Genomic DNA, 19664 nt, shown 5'->3' on the forward strand with positions numbered 1-19664 from the left:
CATTTGTGTATGTGAGTGTATATGTCTGGGGGTCCCTCAGCTGAGCATCAGTGGTGTCACCACGTCCGTATTGTAAAGTCGTTACTTTTTGTTAAATGTTGATCTCCAGCAGATCTCCTGGAGCAGTGTAGCCGCTCAGCTAAGGGACCGTGTTTTATAATCACGGAAATAACTATGAACACCGTAGTAGTAGTAGTATTATACTGTTATCATTTTTTACTGTGAATAGTTTATAATCACAGAAATAAGGACAGTGTTAATAACAGATGAATAAACACACAAATATAAGAGCAGCTCACTGGACGAATTCTTTTCGATTTAAAGCTTTCGTGACTGCAGGGATTCATCTTCTTGGTTCTTTCGGTAAAGTCACGTAGAAGGGAAATAATAAAATAATAAAAAGAAAACTTAATACAATTATTCTCACGACGTTTCGGCTACAACGCAAGCAGCCGTCCTCAGGTGAAGAACAGGGCTGTGTATGTGTGTGTCTTTCCGACAGCCCTGTTCTTCACCTGAGGACGGCTGCTTGCGTTGTGGCCTAAATGTCGTGAGAATTGTATTTTATTATGTTTTATTTCTATTATTTTATTATTTCCCTTCTACGTGACTTTACCGAAAGAACCAAGAAGATGGACGAATTCTATTCAAAGACTGAACCAAAAAGATGGCGGCAAACGTCGTGGAAAGCCACGTGGACGACATTTGAAATGTGGTTAAAATTGAAAACGGCCGAAAAATCGAAGCAACGAAAGTCAAAAGTATCGCTGTATTTCGAAGTAGTGTGTTGTGAAGTACATAGTATAGTGTGTAGTCTATTTTTAAGTGTTGTGTTGTGTATTGCATAATGTATTGTGTTGTGCATTGCATCTTGTAGTGTGTAGTGTATTTCATAGTGTAGTGTGTTGTGTATTGCATAGTGCAGTGCATGTATGTTGAACTTCTTTCGCACCGTACGTAGCCAACCGTGCTAAGAAATTCGTTTTCTATTTAGTTTCCCTTAGTTCTCTCTAGCAAACTAACTTGATGTGGGGGAGATGGGGGGGGGGTAGCGACATGGCACCTGGGCCTGTCCTTGTAATCCACCCACAAAATTATTCCGTACCCGGTACACCACATCCAGTATTCCTTCCTCTGAGCCTGTGGTTACAGTCTACCAGCCACTCAATATTCTTGAGTGGCTGGTAGACTGTAACCACAGGCTCAGAGGAAGGAATACTGGATGTGGTGTACCGGGTACGGAATAATTTTGTGGGTGGATTACAAGGACAGGCCCAGGTGCCATGTCGCTACCCCCCCCCCATCTCCCCCACATCAAGTTAGTTTGCTAGAGAGAACTAAGGGAAACTAAATAGAAAACGAATTTCTTAGCACGGTTGGCTACGTACGGTGCGAAAGAAGTTCAACATACATGCACTGCACTATGCAATACACAACACACTACACTATGAAATACACTACACACTACAAGATGCAATGCACAACACAATACATTATGCAATACACAACACAACACTTAAAAATAGACTACACACTATACTATGTACTTCACAACACACTACTTCGAAATACAGCGATACTTTTGACTTTCGTTGCTTCGATTTTTCGGCCGTTTTCAATTTTAACCACATTTCAAATGTCGTCCACGTGGCTTTCCACGACGTTTGCCGCCATCTTTTTGGTTCAGTCTTTGAATAGAATTCGTCCATCTTCTTGGTTCTTTCGGTAAAGTCACGTAGAAGGGAAATAATAAAATAATAGAAATAAAACATAATAAAATACAATTCTCACGACATTTAGGCCACAACGCAAGCAGCCGTCCTCAGGTGAAGAACAGGGCTGTCGGAAAGACACACACATACACAGCCCTGTTCTTCACCTGAGGACGGCTGCTTGCGTTGTAGCCGAAACGTCGTGAGAATAATTGTATTAAGTTTTCTTTTTATTCTTTTATTATTTCCCTTCTACGTGACTTTACCGAAAGAACCAAGAAGATGGACGAATTCTATTCAAAGACTGAACCAAAAAGATGGCGGCAAACGTCGTGGAAAGCCACGTGGACGACATTTGAAATGTGGTTAAAATTGAAAACGGCCGAAAAATCGAAGCAACGAAAGTCAAAAGTATCGCTGTATTTCGAAGTAGTGTGTTGTGAAGTACATAGTATAGTGTGTAGTCTATTTTTAAGTGTTGTGTTGTGTATTGCATAATGTATTGTGTTGTGCATTGCATCTTGTAGTGTGTAGTGTATTTCATAGTGTAGTGTGTTGTGTATTGCATAGTGCAGTGCATGTATGTTGAACTTCTTTCGCACCGTACGTAGCCAACCGTGCTAAGAAATTCGTTTTCTATTTAGTTTCCCTTAGTTCTCTCTAGCAAACTAACTTGATGTGGGGGAGATGGGGGGGGGGTAGCGACATGGCACCTGGGCCTGTCCTTGTAATCCACCCACAAAATTATTCCGTACCCGGTACACCACATCCAGTATTCCTTCCTCTGAGCCTGTGGTTACAGTCTACCAGCCACTCAAGAATATTTGGTGACAAAATGAACCTCCCTGGTGACACGGATGACGACAAGTTGCACCCAGCGTTGGTTGCCATCCACATTCCACAAGTTGGCACCGTTATCTCCCGCAGTGGTTGTGGGGTCCGCGTATCCCCCTGTACCCAGTTCACGCAGTGCCGTCGTGATTGCAGTCATTACTCCGCTTGCTCATAGAAAGGAGCTCATTTAAATGGGCAGAATAAACATGGCTCGTATCGCCAGTAGTAGTGCAGTTAAGTGAAAGTTATACTGGTAGGAACCTCCTGGTTACACCAGCCCACAGGGGATTATTGTGTTCGTCTGTCTGTCTTGCATCCAAAAATGGGAGGGGTGGAGAGGGGAGGGTGGGGAGGGGCTGGGTGGGGAGGGGAGGGTGGGGAGGGGCTGGGTGGGGAGGGGCTGGTCACCCCGTGGTGCCCTTATAAAACTCAACGTTTAACCTACTCACGCCGGCTTGTGCCCGCCCTCACAGTCGGGCATATTTTCGGAATACACCACGCCGCCATTGACCCTGGCCATTGACCGAACAACCCAACGTTCCTACCAGCTCCCTCCGCAGGAATGTGTTTTTTACATGAACACATGCATGGTATGGCTTTTAATATGAATAACTATTTACAAACTCTTTGGTTCTTTCGGTAAAGTCACATAGGTATAAAATAAAATAAATCACGACGTTTCGGGCGCAACACAAGCGGTCCATCATCGTGATTTATTTTATTTTCTACCTACGTGACTTCACCGAAAGACCCAAAGAGTATGGATTCCTGCAGTCACGAAAGCTTCAAATCAAGATTGAACTATTTACAATTCAATTATTGGGATAAACAGTGAAACTCCTCTGGGTTTATGTTCTGAGCGCTTGGCACGGATTGTATTATCTGCAAGACTCCTCTTATCTGCGTGGTAGCGCACACTGCTGGAATGAATGTCACGTATTGCCAACGTAAGGCACGGATATTCGGATCGATGTTCTGGCTACCTCTAGCATGCTCCCCCCATGGTGAACAAAGAGTCTGAATATTAGGAAGTCGTGCGGATGTAGGGCTTTGCATGGATTGATTCGGAGGCGTTCATAATAGGAACATCAGGTACCGTATAGGACAGGGGTCGGCAACCTACGGCTCCGGAGCCGCATGCGGCTCTTTACGGGCTGCTTCTTGACGATATGTACGTATGTACATAGATGCATTGCGGCTCTTGAAATACTGAATTTTGTACCGAATTGGAAAGAAATGGCTCTTCTTGTTATTTTGGTTGCCGACCCCTGGTATAGGAGAATATGAATTTGCACTCGAGAAATAGGGTAGAAAATGTACATTGAGGCAACACTGACTACATCATGGACAAACACGTGGACCAGACGACTGGACCACTCAGTATTTGTCCGGAATTTAAGACCTCGTTCTAAATTCGTTTTTACCTGGCACCCACGAGATAGCACTGTAAAAACATGTTTTTTTGATTTATTTGTACGTGAATTTTCGTTGCCAGGCCAATCTGTGATTTTCCACGGATAACGTCATCCCAGTGCTGCCATTGAGAGTGCCTAACACTGTGGATGTGATTATGGGGGTGGCCGACACAAACGTCCCTCAGTGCTCTCGCGTCAGGCGCGGTCACAGCCACAGCGCCGGGTTGTGGCCTGCGAACAGGGGCATCTTCTTAACAGGGGGCATATTAGGCGCCGCGGTGATGAGATGTTGACTACCTCGCCTGGTATGCAGGAGGTCGTGGGTTCGATCCCGATCCCGACCCTGACCGCCTGTTGTATATTTGGAGTTTGTCTCTCCCCACGTGGTTTCGTGGATTTTTCTCCGGGTCCTCCCGTTTTTTTTTCTCCACATTTACAGTCAACATCACGCGTTTAGAGTATTTGGCGACTATGAATTTCCACGTGATAAGCCACTTCATTGAGCCATTGTTTGTGGCCAGGTGGCATCTGAAAAAGAGATTCATGGCTTCAGCGGGCGTTACCTGATCAAATAAATATCGTTTCGTTTTAGTTTCTAGTTCAATTCCCTCTGACTGTCACTCCTGGTGTGCGTCTCGTTACTAGGCTCCTTTCACCCGGCGGGGCCTTTGCCCTCAAACATCGCTGTTTGCCAAGTTTGTTTACTTCGTCGCGATAATAAAATATACTACGGTTTGGAAACGCGTCAAGTTAATATTGCACACACTGCACAGAGGAGGCGCCTCCAGGGAGCTCACGTGCTTGCTTTGGCCTAAATCAATGTTCGGCGGTCACCGCTTGAACACTGAGTGGACGCTTTGTGTTTGCATTGCGTGCAATTTTAAAGCCGTAAAGATTTGTTTACCCAACTGGTTCCGCAGGGAAGAAGTAGCAGACTCCAAACATTAAAACAAACACGACTACTGTACATTATATTGCACCTTTAATGATGACTACATTCCCCCTTTAACGTGTTTTCCTCTCTGCCAAATGGAGTGAGCTCTCAATGCCAGAATTGAAGTGCTCGCATTATAAATGTTTCTACTCCAACTACCGCGTGTTTACCCAGCAAAGCTTGGCCGAGTCTCAAGACCCGTTTACAGGAGGGTCCTGCCAAGCCCTTGCAGAAGGAGATGATGCGTCTGTTTAACACGATGCGTCTACCATCGTGTGTGATTCCAATTGAGTGAATTCGTAGGTTCTTTTTGTGCAATTTGGATGTTTGGCCAATATCGGTTGGATTGCGTGCGTGCGTGTCCTTTAGCCAATCCGGGAGGAAACCTGGGAATCCGGAGGAAACCCATGCAGGACAGGGGGGAGAGAACATACAAACTCCACACAGAGACGCACATAAGTCAGGAATCTAACCCACGCGCTTCTTGGTGTGAGGCACGAGCATCGCCACTGCGCCACCCGTTGAAAGGCATCCACGCGTTCGGTTGTGTGGTGTCAACCGGATTTCAGGCGTTAATTTGGTCAGCAGCAGACCTGAGGTCATACTTGGCACACGCTCGCACTCGCTGTGGAGTCTGCCGTCACGTGAGCCACCACCCATCATCGGGAATAACTCCGGTAATGCTGTCAAAGCAGTATCAGCTCAGGTTATCACAGCAACGTTCTAACCTGATGCATTTCACTCTGTAGAATTCGTAAATCTGACGTTCGGAAAGCAGAGCTCGTTCCGAGAGGTCTTGAGCCGCATGTAAATGAGCGCTGAGTGTTCGCTAACAAATGGACTCGCTGAGTGACCCACGCATCCTCCAACGCCGCGATTTCCTGCTGTTGTGGCGGGCACTGGGACTGTTGGGAAGTTTTTTTGTGGCTGCGTCTGAGCACCGCCACACTTTGACCCCCCCCTCCCCCGGCCCCCGGCCCACCACTCCGGCACGCAGAGGTGTGGACTCGAGTCATGTGACTTGGACTCGAGTCAGACTCGAGTCATGAATTTGATGACTTGTGACTCGACTTGGACTTGCATAACAATGACTTTGTCCCACCTATGAGATGTGGACTCGAGTCATGTGACTTGGACTCGAGTCAGACTCGAGTCATGAATTTGATGACTTGCGACTCGACTTGGACTTGCATAACAATGACTTTGTCCCACCTATGAGATGTGGACTCGAGTCATGTGACTTGGACTCGAGTCAGACTCGAGTCATGAATTTGATGACTTGCGACTCGACTTGGACTTGCATAACAATGACTCTGTCCCACCTATGAGATGTGGACTCGAGTCATGTGACTTGGACTCGAGTCAGACTCGAGTCATGAATTTGATGACTTGCGACTCGACTTGGACTTGCATAACAATGACTTTGTCCCACCTATGAGATGTGGACTCGAGTCATGTGACTTGGACTCGAGTCAGACTCGAGTCATGAATTTGATGACTTGCGACTCGACTTGGACTTGCATAACAATGACTTTGTCCCACCTCTGCCGGCACGGCTCGGGAGGTCAATGATGAAATTCTGTCTGGAAGGCGCGGAGTCGGTCGTCTCTCCACGAGCCACAAAGTTCGAGGATGTGAGCCGGTCTTCCGCAAAAACAAACCGCAATTCCGCCAAATGACGCTTTCAGAATGACCCCTGCAGATAATGTATGCATCGGGGTCGGCATTGCGTTCCTGGCCCTGCTGCTCTGATTTGCCAGATGGCGTCATCTGGTCCAACCCATGTGAGACTAGGCTCTAAGGAAAGCTGTCTCGGGTGTGGACCAATCAACTTCAAGGACAGTGCACATTATCAGAGTTATGTTTTTTGTTTGCATTATGGCTGCAGGTATTGTGGTCTATGCAAACATGACTCCTTGTAAAAAAGGTGTCAGTTTTGTTGCCAGATAGAAGGGTAAAAAAACAATTATCAGATGTAAGGGAGTTTAAATTTACCCTTTTTTTTTACTACTTACCTTTTTATACTACTCGTTGTGCGCGGTTGCAATTTACTTTGCTCATTCGACGTGAGCCTCTGAGGTCGTGCGGGGTTTATTTTCTCTTCCCTGTTGCTCCGCGCGCCCCCCTGTGCCGCTCCCGTTCCGCCGTGATGTGCACGTGACAGCACTACTTTGCCGAGGGCGACAATGGCACGTGCGATAAAGATGAATTGATTGAGTGGACGGCAGAGTGGGCAACACGTGGAGAGGCTCAGTCCGCACGGTTCACCGTGCCGACAACGCTGCCTCAGCAGCAGAGCTGTGGAGATGCCACGGAGTAGCCTGCCCCTCCGTTTGTGCCCTCGCTGCGTCACTGCCAGAGGAACGTCGCTGTAGCCGCGACGTCGCTGCTGCCGCATCCTGCAACGTCCTTCGCGACAAACGCACGTGCAGTGCGTTGTGTGTCCAAAGAGATACAAGTGATAGTGGTCTCCATTTAAATTAGCGGGGAGGATGGGGGTGGGGGGGTGGAGTTCGTCATTTTTCTCTTTTTAGCCTCGGGTCGCTGCCCCCCGCACTGGGAAGTTGCCACGCTCATCACCGTGGCGATTTCCTCGTTGGCCTAAAGGGAAGCGTGAACCGGGGCGTGGGCGCGCGATGAGGCTGCGGTGGCTTCGCGTGCCCCCATTGTGATCGCCGCACAGGTGCGCCGCGCAGGTGCGCCGCATGCCATGGCCGCGGCTGGCATTGAAGCGGCAACAATGCGCACGGTAATAATCTCCTCCCCTACGCTTGGGGTGGTGGGGGGGGGCTCGCAGAGCCTCAATCGGGAGTGTTCAGATTCGGAGTTGAGCGCTTGACAAGTCCCACGTTAAGGCAGTCGGTAATGTTGCATGCAATAATGGCTGTGGTATTTTAAACGTTCTAAACAAAACATGCTGAATTATAAACAGACTTAAGGGAGACATTTTGACTTGAACAAGAACTGAAAAAATATGTAAAACCCTGCGATTGCAAAACACAGATCTGAAAGTGGGGAATGAGTGAAGGGGATGCAGCAGTGGCCAGGATGAGCCTCTGCTTCACTCGAGCATGTGCCGTGAATCAGAATATTCATTTATACTGGAGGAATCCGATGAGCTATAAAGCTCTTTTTCACAGATGTCCAGTAGCGTGATGGTGATCGTGTTGTGTGCTCTGCTCTGCGTTGTGAATGCTCGCTAATGTAGATTTCTGGCTGAATTTCCTGCCCAGGTGTCATAGTGGAACAGCACTTGACTCACAATCGGAAGGTTAGAAGGTCAATTCTCAGTCATGATTCACTTGGCCCATCATCATTCGTGAGTCGATAAAGCGAGTGCCGCTTTTGTGTGAAGTCAACGGTGGTTGTCCTGCGGAGACGCTCTCCTTCACCATAGGAATGTGGAATTTCCACGACTTGTTAAGAGCACCCAGTGGCATTGCGATGGGCCCCATGCTGATTGGAGACGCTGGCTGTGCGGTTGGGTTCGGCGCTATGGCACTCAGCCAGGTTCTTGCTGTGAGCTGCTGCTGCTGCTGCTGCTGCGGCGAATGGTGGCACAGCAGTTAGCACACTGCGCGAGGAACCCGGCGACCCGAGTTCGATTCTAGCTCAAAACCTGTAATAGTGGCGAAGATTTGAACCGGTCCGAGGTCCTCCCCTTCGGTCGACTCATCCTTAAATGAGTGCCTGGTGCAGTGTGTAAACATCAGTAGTGGCGAGACAAAGGGTTAGGGCATGGTGCTGGCCACCCACCCCCTTACAGGTGTGCCATGCCAGCCTTAATAGGTGCTACTCGCTAAGAGCACTTGCCCCAACACTCCGTGAAGGCTACACGGGGGATCGTTGTCTTTGGTGCGCTCCGCGCTCCGTGATGAGCGTTGCTGCCGCGGCCATCGCAGGAATGGGCTCTGAAGAGGAATGCAAATTCTTGTGGAAATCCGCAAAGCGGGAAAATTAATAAATAAAGTTGTGGGCTCCAGAGTGATAAAAGGCTCCCCCAGTGACCCACTCACACGGAGCCAGCGAGGGGGAGGCCTGCGAACACTCCGTGTGTGTGGGGGGCAACCCCTGGCTCCCTCAACGCCTCTCTTATGCCAAGGGTGGCATGATGGCATCGTGCCCTGGAGATGATGGCCTCTGGGCTCCTCACAGTGAGGTCCACAGTGAGATCCACAGTGAGGTCCACAGTGAGATCCACAGTGAGATCCACAGTGAGATCCACAGTGAGATCCACAGTGAGGTCCACAGTGAGGTCCACATTGAGTTCCACAGTGAGATCCACAGTGAGGTCCACAGTGAGATCCACAGTGAGGTCCACAGTGAGATCCACAGTGAGATCCACAGTGAGGTACACAGTGAGGTCCACAGTGAGATCCACAGTGAGATCCACAGTGAGATCCACAGTGAGATCCACAGTGAGATCAACAGTGAGATCCACAGTGAGATCCACAGTGAGATCCACAGTGATGTCCACAGTGAGATCCACAGTGAGATCCACAGTGAGATCCACAGTGAGATCCACAGTGAGGTACACAGTGAGGTCCACAGTGAGATCCACAGTGAGATCCACAGTGAGATCCACAGTGAGATCCACAGTGAGGTACACAGTGAGGTCCACAGTGAGATCCACAGTGAGGTCCACAGTGAGATCCACAGTGAGATCCACAGTGAGGTACACAGTGAGATCCACAGTGAGATCCACAGTGAGATCCACAGTGAGATCCACAGTGAGGTACACAGTGAGATCCACAGTGAGATCCACAGTGAGGTCCACAGTGAGATCCACAGTGAGATCCACAGTGAGATCCACAGTGAGGTACACAGTGAGGTCCACAGTGAGATCCACAGTGAGATCCACAGTGAGATCCACAGTGAGATCCACAGTGAGATCCACAGTGAGGTCCACAGTGAGATCCACAGTGAGATCCACAGTGAGATCTACAGTGACATCCACAGTGAGATCCACAGTGAGATCCACAGCGAGATCCACAGTGAGATCTACAGTGACATCCACAGTGAGATCCACAGTGAGATCCACAGCGAGATCCACAGTGAGATCCACAGTGAGATCCACAGTGAGGTACACAGTGAGATCCACAGTGAGATCCACAGTGAGATCCACAGTGAGATCCACAGTGAGATCCACAGTGAGGTACACAGTGAGATCCACAGTGAGATCCACAGTGAGGTCCACAGTGAGATCCACAGTGAGATCCACAGTGAGATCCACAGTGAGATCCACAGTGAGGTACACAGTGAGGTCCACAGTGAGATCCACAGTGAGATCCACAGTGAGATCCACAGTGAGATCCACAGTGAGATCCACAGTGAGGTCCACAGTGAGATCCACAGTGAGATCCACAGTGAGATCTACAGTGACATCCACAGTGAGATCCACAGTGAGATCCACAGCGAGATCCACAGTGAGATCTACAGTGACATCCACAGTGAGATCCACAGTGAGATCCACAGCGAGATCCACAGTGAGATCCACAGTGAGATCCACAGTAGTAGAGACGATGTTGCCACCACTTCTGTGTCGCTCCTCGTGTCCGTGACAAACACAGAATAAATAGAATCGTTTTTTCGGGGATCAACTGAGGCCACAGATAATAGCGATCGGAGGCAATGCCTTTGGATGCGTGCGAGGCTGCGGTGCTCACAAAGAAACTGGAGAAGCCACTTTCACTCTTGGCGTGGTGACAAAGACAAAGATCCCCCGTGTAGCCTTAACGGACTTTTGGGGTGAGCGCTGTTAGCAAGCACCCGTGAAGGCCGGCACTGCGGCACACGAGGGGGTGGGTGGCCGACACCACGCCCGACTGCCTTTGTCTCCCCAGTGGCGATGTTTACGCGCCGCACCAAGCACTCATTTGAGACCGAGTCGCTACATATGTAGTGGCTACATATGTAGTTGCTATGGGCCCTGCACTTTCACGGGCCCCGCACTAAATGCTTTCGAGCTATAAATTCCGGTTCAGTGATTCTGCACTTGCTTTATTACTATAGTACTCGACTGCCTTCAACTTTTATGAACGACCGGGTGTTTAAGGTTATCTATTTGTCGTATTATCTGGCTGTATAGCAAATGAAAAAATACAATTACTTTACTATGCAAGTTAAAAATTTGTGTTTTAATATTTGTGTTTTATTTTATAAGGTAAGGCCCCCACTCAGCTTATGTTCTCTTTTTCAGAAGCGACCTGGCTATCACAAATGACAGCTCAACGAAGTTGGCTTATCACGTGGACATTTAAAGCAGCCAAACACTCTAAGCGCACGTTGATTCTAAATGCAAACTCCAGATATGCAGCAGGCGTCAGGGTCGCGATCGAACCCACGAGCTCCTGTAGACCAGGCGAGGTAGTCAACATCTCGCCGTGACGCCCAAACGAGAGAGCAGTGTTATTCCAAAACGCTGGTGCTGCAACGGCAAATGCTTTGTAACCTCAATTCTTGTTTTCGGGAGAGATGAGTCAATTTAGCAGGACGATGTGTCATCGCCTTGCGCAGCACGACGCAGCCGAACATGCGCCGTGCAGCGTGTGGTACTGCATGATGATAGAGAGCCGAGTCCTGTACGTGCAGCGTGTGGTGTGGTGTTGTCATGCGCCACGCATGAGGCGCTGGTGCATTGTGGTGTGTATAGTGTGTAATGTGTGGCACTGCATATGGTGTGTACAATACGTGGAATGCGATGTGCATATTGTGTGGTGTGCAACGTGTATGCATGGTGTACAATGTGTGGTACATGATATGCATAGTGCGCGGGGTGTATAGCACGTGTTACACAATGAGCATGTGGTGTGTATATATAATGTGTGGTATGAATGGCGTATCATGTGGCTGTGGTGTATGGTGAGCCCTGCACTGTGTGTGATGCACGGTACGTGCGGTGCGAGTGTGAGGGGTACGGTGTGACGATGGCGGTGATGTGACGCCAGTGTGTGGGGGGCTTTGCCGGTGCAGGTTCAGCGGCTGTCGCGGTGCAGCAAGCTGTGCTTCGCCGTGGGGGGCGCCCCCTACCAGATCACCGAGAATGTCGTCGGCTTCTACCTCACCATCTTCCTTCTCGACGTTGTCAAGGTAACGACTCCCTGGCCTGCCCGTGGCCCCGCCGCCTCTTAATCTGCCACCTTATTTTTACCTCCCTCTCTGCGTGCGCTCGCTCGCACGCACGCAGAGTTCCCGTCCTGACATTTCCCCAAAGCCAAAGCCGTCACGCAGAGAGCGCCCCGGTGTCGCGTCGCACGGGAACCGGTTGGGCCCCTTCATCATCGGCCGGTAGATTCACCCCGGGGACGAAAAAAAAGGGGGGAAAATAGCGAAGCTGTTTCGTGTTCATTTTGCACGTGGGCTTTGACGACCAATTGTTGTGATTTTATAAACGGGGCTGTAGATGGGCACGGTTGGCTACGTGCCGCCGCGAAGGAAGATCAGCATGCGCACGATGTGTAATAATTTGTGGTGAAAAGCCGGTTGGGCCGCGCGTCAATTACGCGAGATTAATTTCGGGGGCTTTGTTCTCACGGTGTGGAGTCAGCTCAGCCCCAAGGGGGATTCTTGGCATTTCATTTCGTGACCGATTTTTGAAATACATTACCGCACCACCACCAGTGGGAAATTGGCGTGCAACCCGGGGGGAACTCCCGGGTTGCACGCCGTGCAGCCGGAGTTCTATTTTCTACTATTACTCAAACTATTTATTTTTATTTTACCAGGTAAGGCCCCACTGAGCTATTTATAGCTTTCTCAGAAGCGACGTGGTTGTACACAAATGGTGGCTCAACGATGTGGCTTGTCACGTGCACATTCAGGGCAGCCAAATGCTCTAAACGCGCGACGTCGTTTCTAAATGTGGAGGGAAAATCCGGAGGACCCGGAGAAAAATCCTACGCGACTACGGGGCGAACACGCAAACTCCAAATATACATGAGGCATCGGGGTCGGGATCGGACCCACGACTTCCTGCATACCAGTCGAGGGAGTTAACATCTCGCCACCGTGGCAGTTTTGCACTTCTCTATGTGCTCGCTGTGGCGCATGACGAGAGAGAAGAGTCTGGGTTCGCATCTCCGTATTAGATGTATTCGCTGCACGTGCACTGTATTTATCGAACACAGAAATCACCTTCTTCAGATCCCGTCACGCCTCTCTTCCATTGTGAGGTCGTGGGATTGACGGGCCTGCATAATCCACGCGAGCCTGAGATGCACAAAATAATGCACTCTTTAAAGAATACACTCGTGAATGCAGGCTCACCCCGCGCTGTGTGTGTCTGTGTGTGTGTCTGTGTGTGTCTGTGTGTGTCTGTGTGTGTGTGTGTCACAGATGCATGCTCACCCCGCGCTGTGTGTGTCTGTGTGTGTGTGTGTCACAGATGCAGGCTCACCCCGCGCTGTGTGTGTCTGTGTGTGTGTGTGTCACAGATGCAGGCTCACCCCGCGCTGTGTGTGTCTGTGTGTGTGTGTCTGTGTGTGTCTGTGTGTGTGTCTGTGTGTGTCTGTGTGTGTCTGTGTGTGTGTGTGTCTGTGTGTGTGTCTGTGTGTGTGTCTGTGTGTGTGTCTGTGTGTGTCTGTGTGTGTGTGTGTCACAGATGCAGGCTCACCCCGCGCTGTGTGTGTCTGTGTGTGTGTGTCTGTGTGTGTCTGTGTGTGTGTCTGTGTGTGTCTGTGTGTGTCTGTGTGTGTGTGTGTCACAGATGCAGGCTCACCCCGCGCTGTGTGTGTCTGTGTGTGTGTGTGTGTCTGTGTGTGTCTGTGTGTGTGTCTGTGTGTGTCTGTGTGTGTCTGTGTGTGTGTCTGTGTGTGTGTCTGTGTGTGTGTCTGTGTGTGTCTGTGTGTGTGTGTGTCACAGATGCAGGCTCACCACGTGCTGTGTGTGTCTGTGTGTGTGTCTGTGTGTGTGTCTGTGTGTGTGTCTGTGTGTGTGTCTGTGTGTGTGTGTGTCTGTGTGTGTGTGTGTGTCACAGATGCAGGCTCACCACGTGCTGTGTGTGTCTGTGTGTGTCTGTGTGTGTGTCTGTGTGTGTCTGTGTGTGTGTCTGTGTGTGTGTGTCTGTGTGTGTGTGTGTGTGTGTCTGTGTGTGTGTGTGTCTGTGTGTGTGTGTGTGTCACAGATGCAGGCTCACCACGTGTCGCTCATCCTGTTTGTGGGACGGGCGTGGGACGCGTGCACAGACCCCGCCGTGGGCCTCCTCCTCGGCCGGAGCCCTCGCACTCGCATCGGCCGCTTCATGCCATGGTGAGCGGAGGGTGAGCGGAGGGCGAGCGGAGGGTGAGCGGAGGGTGAGCGGAGGGCGAGCGGAGGGCGAGCAGAGGGTGAGCGGAGGGTGAGGCGCGGTCATAATAGAAACTGTGACAAACACAGACGGGGTTTTCATTTTGCGTCAATTGTCATCCATCCTGACCCATTTCCATCGGCTCTGAAAACATGATCACAGACGACGAGCAGAGAGCTGACAGCTGGCGGAAAAGTCGCGGTCAGAATTACATTCAGGGTCAGGAGTCATGTTCAGGGTCAGGGTCAGAAGTCATGTTCAGGGTCAGGGTCAGGAGTCGTGTTCAGGGTCAGGGTCAGGAGTCATGTTCAGGGTCAGGGTCAGGAGTCATGTTCAGGGTCAGGGTCAGGAGTCATGGTCAGGGTCAGGAGTCATGTTCCAAGTCACAGTCAGGAGTCATGTTCAGAGTCAGGATACTGAGATGCATTTGCCACTCTTAAGCGCCTCCAGGAGACCACTTTCCGCCGTTCCTCTTACCTGTGGATGAACACAGACTCCAGAGTGCATTTGCACCTGTCATCTGCAAAATCCCCCGGATAACCGGACTCATTTAACACTCATGGGAACGTAAGGATGCGTGGATAATCGGACGAATTGTGTTGATTCGGGGTCACGGCCTATGGGGGTGGTCTCCGTCACGGTGTTTGGCACGCGTCTCGCGGGGACACGACCAGCTGCTCAACCACGACCACCGATCTACCTGCGCTACGCACCCTCTGCCCGCCCTGCTGAAGAAACGCCGAGTGTGGAAGCCTGTGTAGAGTTTGCTTGCGTTGAGCCGATGCTGCTGAAATAATGTACTCCCCAGAAGGTCACGTGGCTGATGTGTTAAAAAAAAAACTTTTTTTTCTTTGCACATCGAGGGACAGATACGCGAAGGGAGCGTACGGTCCGCTATTGATGTTGTGACTTGTACTCTCCACTACGACGCGAACGAAGATGTTGTGTTGTCTCTTGCGCAGAGATTCATTCGGTGTAGAGCAGCTTTAAAGCGGTGCTGGGAATGTCTTGGTCGAGAGAAATGTAACAACCAATTTCATTCCCGCACCATCTCGCTAAATAGGAACAACAAGAGATTTTACGCGCCGACGCACATCACACCTATTTGGTAAATCAAGCACGTGGCCAAACTCTGGTGGCCGATGAAGTTTCTTCCCCCGCCCCACACCCGACCACAGCAGCCATTCATGTCGCGCGCGGCGGACACCGTGCCCCAGATTTACGCCGAATTCAACTTTTCTCTTGAGCCTCCACACAGCGCCCCATTCACCGAATCTCGCCAGCGGTGTCAGCGGGAAAATACCACAGCGCCCGGTGTCACCGAGGCACGCGCGCGCCCTCCTCCTCCTCCTCGTTGTCGTCGCCCCGCTAAATATTTCGTCGGGCGCGAGACATACGTGACCGTCGTGCCCGATGTCTTCCGCGCGGGACATGAGGTGCCTCGGGCCGTGCGGGAAGATAGTTTGGTCAGAAATTGAGCCGAGGCGGAAAGGGTTTTTTTGTCACCCGGCAGCGAAATACTCGGTCAAACTGTCGAGGCGTGTGCTTTTTTGGCGAGGGTGTTTGCGCGGCCGTGCGTGCGTGCGAGCGAGCGCGGTAGGAGGGACGCGCGGTTTGGCTCGTGGACACCCGGCGCACAAACGCTTTCAGAGGTTCGAGCGCCACCAAGAAGCTATTCGCGAGGAGTTGTTAAAAACGGACGCTCACGAAAAACGATCGCTCGCGGGGAGGCCCAGCCGGGCGGCGTTTGTCTCCTCGCTGACCGTTCACCACTAAACCGCCCATCCTCCACGGCTCACCGCTCACCCCACCCACCGCTCACCTCACCCCACCCACCGCTCACCCCACACCACCCACCGCCCACCCCACACCACCCACCGCTCACCCCACACCACCCACCGCTCACCCCACACCACCCACCGCTCACCCCACACCACCCACCGCTCACCCCACACCACCCACCGCTCACCCCACACCACCCACCGCTCACCCCACACCACCCACCGCTCACCCCACACCACCCACCGCTCACCCCACACCACCCACCGCTCACCCCACACCACCCACCGCTCATCCCACACCACCCACCGCTCACCCCACACCGCTCACCGCTCACCCCACACCACCCACCGCTCACCCCACACCACCCACCGCTCACCCCACACCACCCACCGCTCACCCCACACCACCCACCGCTCACCCCACACCGCTCACCGCTCACCCCACACCACCCACCGCTCACCCCACACCACCCACCGCTCACCCCACACCACCCACCGCTCATCCCACACCACGCACCGCTCACCCCACACCACCCACCGCTCACCCCACACCACGCACCGCTCACCCCACACCACCCACCGCTCATCCCACACCACCCACCGCTCACCACACACCACGCACCGCTCACCCCACACCACCCACCGCTCATCCCACACCACACACCGCTCACCCCACACCACCCACCGCCCACCCCACACCACCCACCCCACACCACACACCGCTCACCCCACACCACCCACCCCACACCACGCACCGCTCACCCCACACCACCCACCGCTCACCCCACACCACCCACCCCACACCACCCACCGCTCACCCCACACCACGCACCGCTCACCCCACACCACCCACCGCCCACCCCACACCACCCACCCCACACCACACACCGCTCACCCCACACCACCCACCCCACACCACACACCGCTCACCCCACACCACCCACCCCACACCACGCACCGCTCACCCCACACCACCCACCGCTCACCCCACACCACCCACCGCTCACCCCACACCACCCACCGCCCACCCCACACCACCCACCCCACACCACGCACCGCTCACCCCACACCACCCACCGCCCACCCCACACCACCCACCCCACACCACCCACCGCCCACCCCACACCACCCACCGCTCACCCCACACCACCCACCGCTCACCCCACACCACCCACCGCCCACCCCACACCACCCACCCCACACCACCCACCGCCCACCCCACACCACCCACCGCTCACCCCACACCACCCACCGCTCATCCCACACCACCCACCGCTCACCCCACACCACCCACCGCTCACCCCACACCACCCACCGCTCATCCCACACCACCCACCGCTCACCCCACACCACCCACCGCTCACCCCACACCACCCACCGCTCACCCCACACCACCCACCGCTCACCCCACACCACCCACCGCTCATCCCACACCACCCACCGCTCACCCCACACCACCCACCGCTCACCCCACACCACCCACCGCTCACCCCACACCACCCACCGCTCATCCCACACCACCCACCGCCCACCCCACACCACCCACCGCCCACCCCACACCACCCACCGCTCATCCCACACCACCCACCGCTCACCCCACACCACCCACCGCTCACCCCACACCACCCACCGCTCATCCCACACCACGCACCGCTCACCCCACACCACGCACCGCTCACCCCACACCACCCACCGCCCACCCCCACACCACCCACCCCACACCACACACCGCCCACCCCACACCACCCACCCCACACCACCCACCGCTCACCCCACACCACCCACCGCCCACCCCACACCACCCACCGCTCACCCCACACCACCCACCGCCCACCCCACACCACCCACCGCTCATCCCACACCACCCACCGCCCACCCCACACCACCCACCGCTCACCCCACACCACCCACCGCCCACCCCACACCACGCACCGCTCACCCCACACCACCCACCGCCCACCCCACACCACCCACCCCACACCACACACCGCCCACCCCACACCACCCACCGCTCACCCCACACCACCCACCGCTCACCCCACACCACCCACCGCTCATCCCACACCGCTCACCCCACACCACCCACCGCTCACCCCACACCACGCACCGCTCACCCCACACCACGCACCGCTCACCCCACACCACCCACCGCCCACCCCACACCACCCACCCCACACCACCCACCGCCCACCCCACACCACCCACCGCTCACCCCACACCACGCACCGCTCACCCCACACCACCCACCGCCCACCCCACACCACCCACCGCTCATCCCACACCGCTCACCCCACACCACCCACCGCCCACCCCACACCACGCACCGCTCACCCCACACCACCCACCGCTCATCCCACACCACCCACCGCCCACCCCACACCACCCACCGCTCACCCCACACCACCCACCGCCCACCCCACACCACCCACCGCTCACCCCACACCACGCACCGCTCACCCCACACCACCCACCGCTCACCCCACACCACGCACCGCTCACCCCACACCACCCACCGCCCACCCCACACCACCCACCCCACACCACCCACCGCCCACCCCACACCACCCACCGCCCACCCCACACCACCCACCCCACACCACCCACCGCTCACCCCACACCACGCACCGCTCACCCCACACCACCCACCGCTCATCCCACACCACCCACCGCCCACCCCACACCACCCACCCCACACCACGCACCCCACACCACGCACCACCCACCCCACACCACCCACCGCTCACCCCACACCACGCACCGCTCACCCCACACCACCCACCGCTCACCCCACACCACCCACCGCCCACCCCACACCACCCACCCCACACCACGCACCGCTCACCCCACACCACCCACCGCCCACCCCACACCACCCACCCCACACCACCCACCGCTCACCCCACACCACGCACCGCCCACCCCACACCACCCACCCCACACCACGCACCACCCACCCCACACCACCCACCGCTCACCCCACACCACGCACCGCTCACCCCACACCACCCACCGCCCACCCCACACCACCCACCGCTCACCCCACACCACCCACCGCCCACCCCACACCACCCACCGCTCACCCCACACCACGCACCGCTCACCCCACACCACCCACCGCCCACCCCACACCACCCACCCCACACCACCCACCGCCCACCCCACACCACCCACCGCCCACCCCACACCACCCACCGCTCACCCCACACCACGCACCGCTCACCCCACACCACCCACCGCCCACCCCACACCACCCACCGCTCACCCCACACCACCCACCGCCCACCCCACACCACCCACCGCTCACCCCACACCACGCACCGCTCACCCCACACCACCCACCGCTCACCCCACACCACGCACCGCTCACCCCACACCACCCACCGCTCATCCCACACCGCTCACCCCACACCACCCACCGCTCACCCCACACCACGCACCGCTCACCCCACACCACCCACCGCTCATCCCACACCGCTCATCCCACACCACCCACCGCTCACCCCACACCACCCACCGCCCACCCCACACCACCCACCGCTCATCCCACACCGCTCACCCCACACCACCCACCGCTCACCCCACACCACGCACCGCTCACCCCACACCACCCACCGCTCATCCCACACCGCTCATCCCACACCACCCACCGCTCACCCCACACCACCCACCGCCCACCCCACACCACCCACCGCTCACCCCACACCA

At 54.5% G+C, this 19664-nt stretch overlaps 1 protein-coding gene across 2 annotated transcripts in view; it reads left to right on the forward strand.

Annotated features, from left to right (window-relative positions):
• LOC144935859 (sodium-dependent lysophosphatidylcholine symporter 1-B-like) overlaps nt 1-19664 on the forward strand; it is a 114441-nt gene that overhangs the window by 38186 nt on the left and 56591 nt on the right. The window contains exons 1-3 of one of the 2 annotated variants that reach the window (XM_078862687.1): nt 11473-11537; nt 11868-11984; nt 14017-14141. In XM_078862687.1, the coding sequence (XP_078718813.1) occupies nt 11517-11537; nt 11868-11984; nt 14017-14141 (263 nt within the window). In that variant the 5' untranslated portion in view covers nt 11473-11516. Of the gene's footprint in view, nt 1-11472; nt 11538-11867; nt 11985-14016; nt 14142-19664 lie in introns of those variants that run through there. The other variant, XM_078862686.1, reaches the window with a different exon arrangement.

The sequence above is a fragment of the Lampetra fluviatilis genome, chromosome 14 (genome assembly GCF_964198595.1).
Source record: "Lampetra fluviatilis chromosome 14, kcLamFluv1.1, whole genome shotgun sequence".
Lineage (NCBI taxonomy): Eukaryota > Metazoa > Chordata > Hyperoartia > Petromyzontiformes > Petromyzontidae > Lampetra > Lampetra fluviatilis.